The 3245-nt window shown below is 43.3% G+C and overlaps 1 protein-coding gene across 1 annotated transcript; it reads right to left on the bottom strand.

Annotated features, from left to right (window-relative positions):
* Window positions 1-569: 569 nt before the first annotated feature.
* Window positions 570-1485, bottom strand: LOC132230705 (microsomal glutathione S-transferase 1-like). The gene has a single exon (XM_059688571.1). It carries the CDS (start codon window positions 1406-1408, stop codon window positions 941-943), a length of 468 nt encoding a protein of 155 aa, XP_059544554.1. The 5' UTR covers window positions 1409-1485; the 3' UTR covers window positions 570-940.
* Window positions 1486-3245: the final 1760 nt, after the last annotated feature.

Here is a 3245-nt window from a genome sequence, read left to right as displayed (position 1 = left end):
CACGAAAATCGTGCACTAGGGGAGGGGTGTCCCTCAGCCCGGCCATCACACTCTAGCAGTCCAGGAGCCCGTGGGGGATGTCCGACTGATGGTTGGCTGTCAGTCAGACATCCTAGTACTGCTGTGGAGGTTGGAGAGGCTGTGCTCACCAGCTGTGAGCCTGACTCAGGGCTTCTGACTGAGCGGCGCTCCCTCTGTGGGAGCACACTGACCATCAGATGGCAGCTCCTGGGTTGCACATCTGCCCCCTGGTTGTCAGTGTGTGTCATAATACACCCCAACCCTAGGATCCAGCAATGCCACACCCACATCATCAGAAATGCGTCGGTATGAGGACCGAGAGAGGAGCGAGGGGTACAGGACTGTTCATAGCGCTATTGATCACAGCCTCAGGCTGGAAACAACCCATCGAAGGAAAGTGGAAAAGGAGCTGAAGCCCATTCACACCTTGGACACAGTATCATATTAAATTATTTTTAATATGATACTAAAACCACAAGCAACAAAAGCAAAAATCAATAAATAGAACAACACCAAACTTAAAAGCTTCTGCACAACAAAAGAAATAATTTTCTTTTTTTACTCTTTAAGTTCTTTATTTCATACATCCATTTCAGCAATATTGAAATAGGTTTCTCATACATGCACTCACTCTTTTTATAGGTTTAACATATGAAATGGTGAACAAATGTTACAAATTATAATCAAAATGTATAACCAAATACTTTTAGAACAATTAATAGATTTAAAAATTGCGTTAAATTTCTAGTGCAAATATAACACAAGAGTAAAGGACATTGGTGATGTTAAGATTCAGTCTAGGTTTCCCCCATCTTAATTTCTCTGCTCCCTCCTACTTAAAATCTTAAAAAGTTTTCATTATAAATTGGAAATACAGAATTCTTAGAAAATAATAGGGTGATGAGTTGTATGATTCTCCTTACAGGTACAATCTAGTCTTCAGCAATCTGTAAGCCATTGACAAAGTAACTCCATATCCAACAAAAAAAGCCAAAGCACGATTTGGCTGGGGAAGGGGTAACAAATATGAAATTGTGTGGTAGATCTGTGCTCCAACAAAGAGTCTGAAGTGCAGGACAGCTGTAGAGAGATCTGGACCACTTAAGGAATAGAGAAGGCCAATCCCAAGAAATGGCACAATATTTTCAAGGTCATTCAGGTGGGCCCTTCGTACACGTTCTACTCTGTCATCAACCCAAAGGTACTTCTTGGCATTTTCTCCTTTGCCAAAGCTTGCACAGTCTTCCGGGTTGACAAAAACCTTTCTTGTCAATCTATAGAATGCAGTTGCAGTACTCATGAACATCATTTTTGAAAGAACAATCGTCGTATAGGAGGCAAATGCCATGTATACTTCATTTTCCATTAGCTGGGCAATGTCAACCATTTTCTCAACTTTGATCGTGGGTCCCGTGGATCGCAGCAGGAGCGAGGCAGCAGACCTGTCCCGGCAGGCGGGCGGCTGAACTCAATTTTTTAAATGACACACAACCAACATAATGTTTTGCAAACCATATATCAGATAATATTCAAAATACATAAAGAACTCATACAACCTAATAGCAAGAAAATAAAAAATCTGATTAACAAATGGTCAGAGGGACTGAAGAGACATTTACCAAAGAGAACATTAAAATGGCCAACAAGCATATGAAAAGACTAGTGGCCCAGTGCATGAAATTCATGCACATTAAAAGGGGATTAATTAGAGGAAATATTTTAACATTGCTATTTGCCCTTTCTCTATAATAGAAGTGTCAGAGATGAAAGAAAATTAGTAAAATGTATATGAAAATCTTCCTCTTGTCAGAGTCTGGGGTGCACTGCAGGACCCAGAGTCAAGTCCCCGCCCACCCACAATGCCTCAAAATCACATGAGACCCAGACCCTGCCGGCCCCACCCCATTGGGTGAGATCCAGACCAGGCTGGCCCCACCCTTGTCAAGCCCTGCTGGGCAAGAGGTATAACTTCAGGTCCCCCAGCCTGGAGCCAGGCAGGGGGCACAGCCTCAGGTCCCCTGGCACATGCCAAGCAGGGGTTGCAGCCTCAGGTCTCCCAGTGCACCCTCAGGTCCCCCAACCCGGCAGCAGGGTGAGGGGGCACAGCCTGAGGTACCCCAGCCCAGGCCCGGGGCAGGGGTCACAGCTTGAGGTCCCCAGCCAAGCCCTGACACTAGGGTGGGGGGCATAGCCTGAGGTCCCCTATCAAGCCCCACTTGGTGGGGGCGTGCAGGCTCAGGTCCCCTGCCCCAGCCCAATGCCACTCAGCTTCAAGTCCCTGCTGATTGCTCATTAAGGATCATTACGGGAACTCGGCCTTTGCTATGGGTGCAGCCATCTTGTGTTATGGAAACCTTGCCTCCACTGTGGGTGCCGCCATCTTTGTGATGGTGTGATAGTCAATTTGCATATTCCCTCTTTATTAGATAGGATGCTCAACATCACTAAACATTGGGGAAATGCAAATCAAAACCACACCTCTATATCACCGCACACCTGTTAGAATATCTATCATCAAGAAAACAAGGATAACAGGATGTGATGAAAAGGAAATTCTTGATCATTGCTTCTGAAAATGTTAATTAGCCCAACCACTATTGAAAGCAATAAAGAGTTTCCTCAAAAATTAAAAATAGATCTACCATTCAATCCACCAATTTTGCTTCTGAGTACTCATCCAAAGAAAATGAAAACAGGATTTTGACAAGATATATGCATTGCTACGTATATCATACCATTATTCACAAAAGCCAGAATACGGTAACAACCCAAATGTCCATCAGCGGAAGAATGGATTAAAAAAATATGGTACATATATATGTAATAAAATATTATTCAGTGATTAGAAAGGACCTTGAGCACATTTTGCTAAGTGAGATAAGTCAGACCGAGAAAGACAAGTACTGTATGACATTACATATATGTGGAATCTAAAATAAGGTAAAAAATAGAGTAAAAGGGAGCTTACCAGGGATGAGGGGTGGATAAGAGTGAAATTGTTTAAGGGTACAAACTAGTAACAAGTAGTAAATAATCCATAACTATCTAATCCACAGTATAATGGACATAGACAATAATCTACACTAATAAAAGACAGATACTAATTGACCGTACTTTCACTATGCCAAAGCCACACCAATCAGAGAAACTATATGCAAATTATCCCAACCAAGATGGCGGCCGACAGCCACGGAGCTGGAGCAAGCAGGAGGCTTGGTTGCCCC

Source organism: Myotis daubentonii, chromosome 3, assembly GCF_963259705.1.
Source record: "Myotis daubentonii chromosome 3, mMyoDau2.1, whole genome shotgun sequence".
NCBI lineage: Eukaryota > Metazoa > Chordata > Mammalia > Chiroptera > Vespertilionidae > Myotis > Myotis daubentonii.
The sequence above is the reverse complement of the archived record's forward strand: the minus strand, read 5'-3'. Positions and strand labels throughout refer to the sequence as shown.

What these genes read in the sequence shown, in the direction of transcription:
- LOC132230705 (XM_059688571.1), bottom strand. Translation starts at nt 1,408, where the DNA reads ATGGTTGACATTGCCCAGCTAATGGAAAATGAAGTATACATGGCATTT.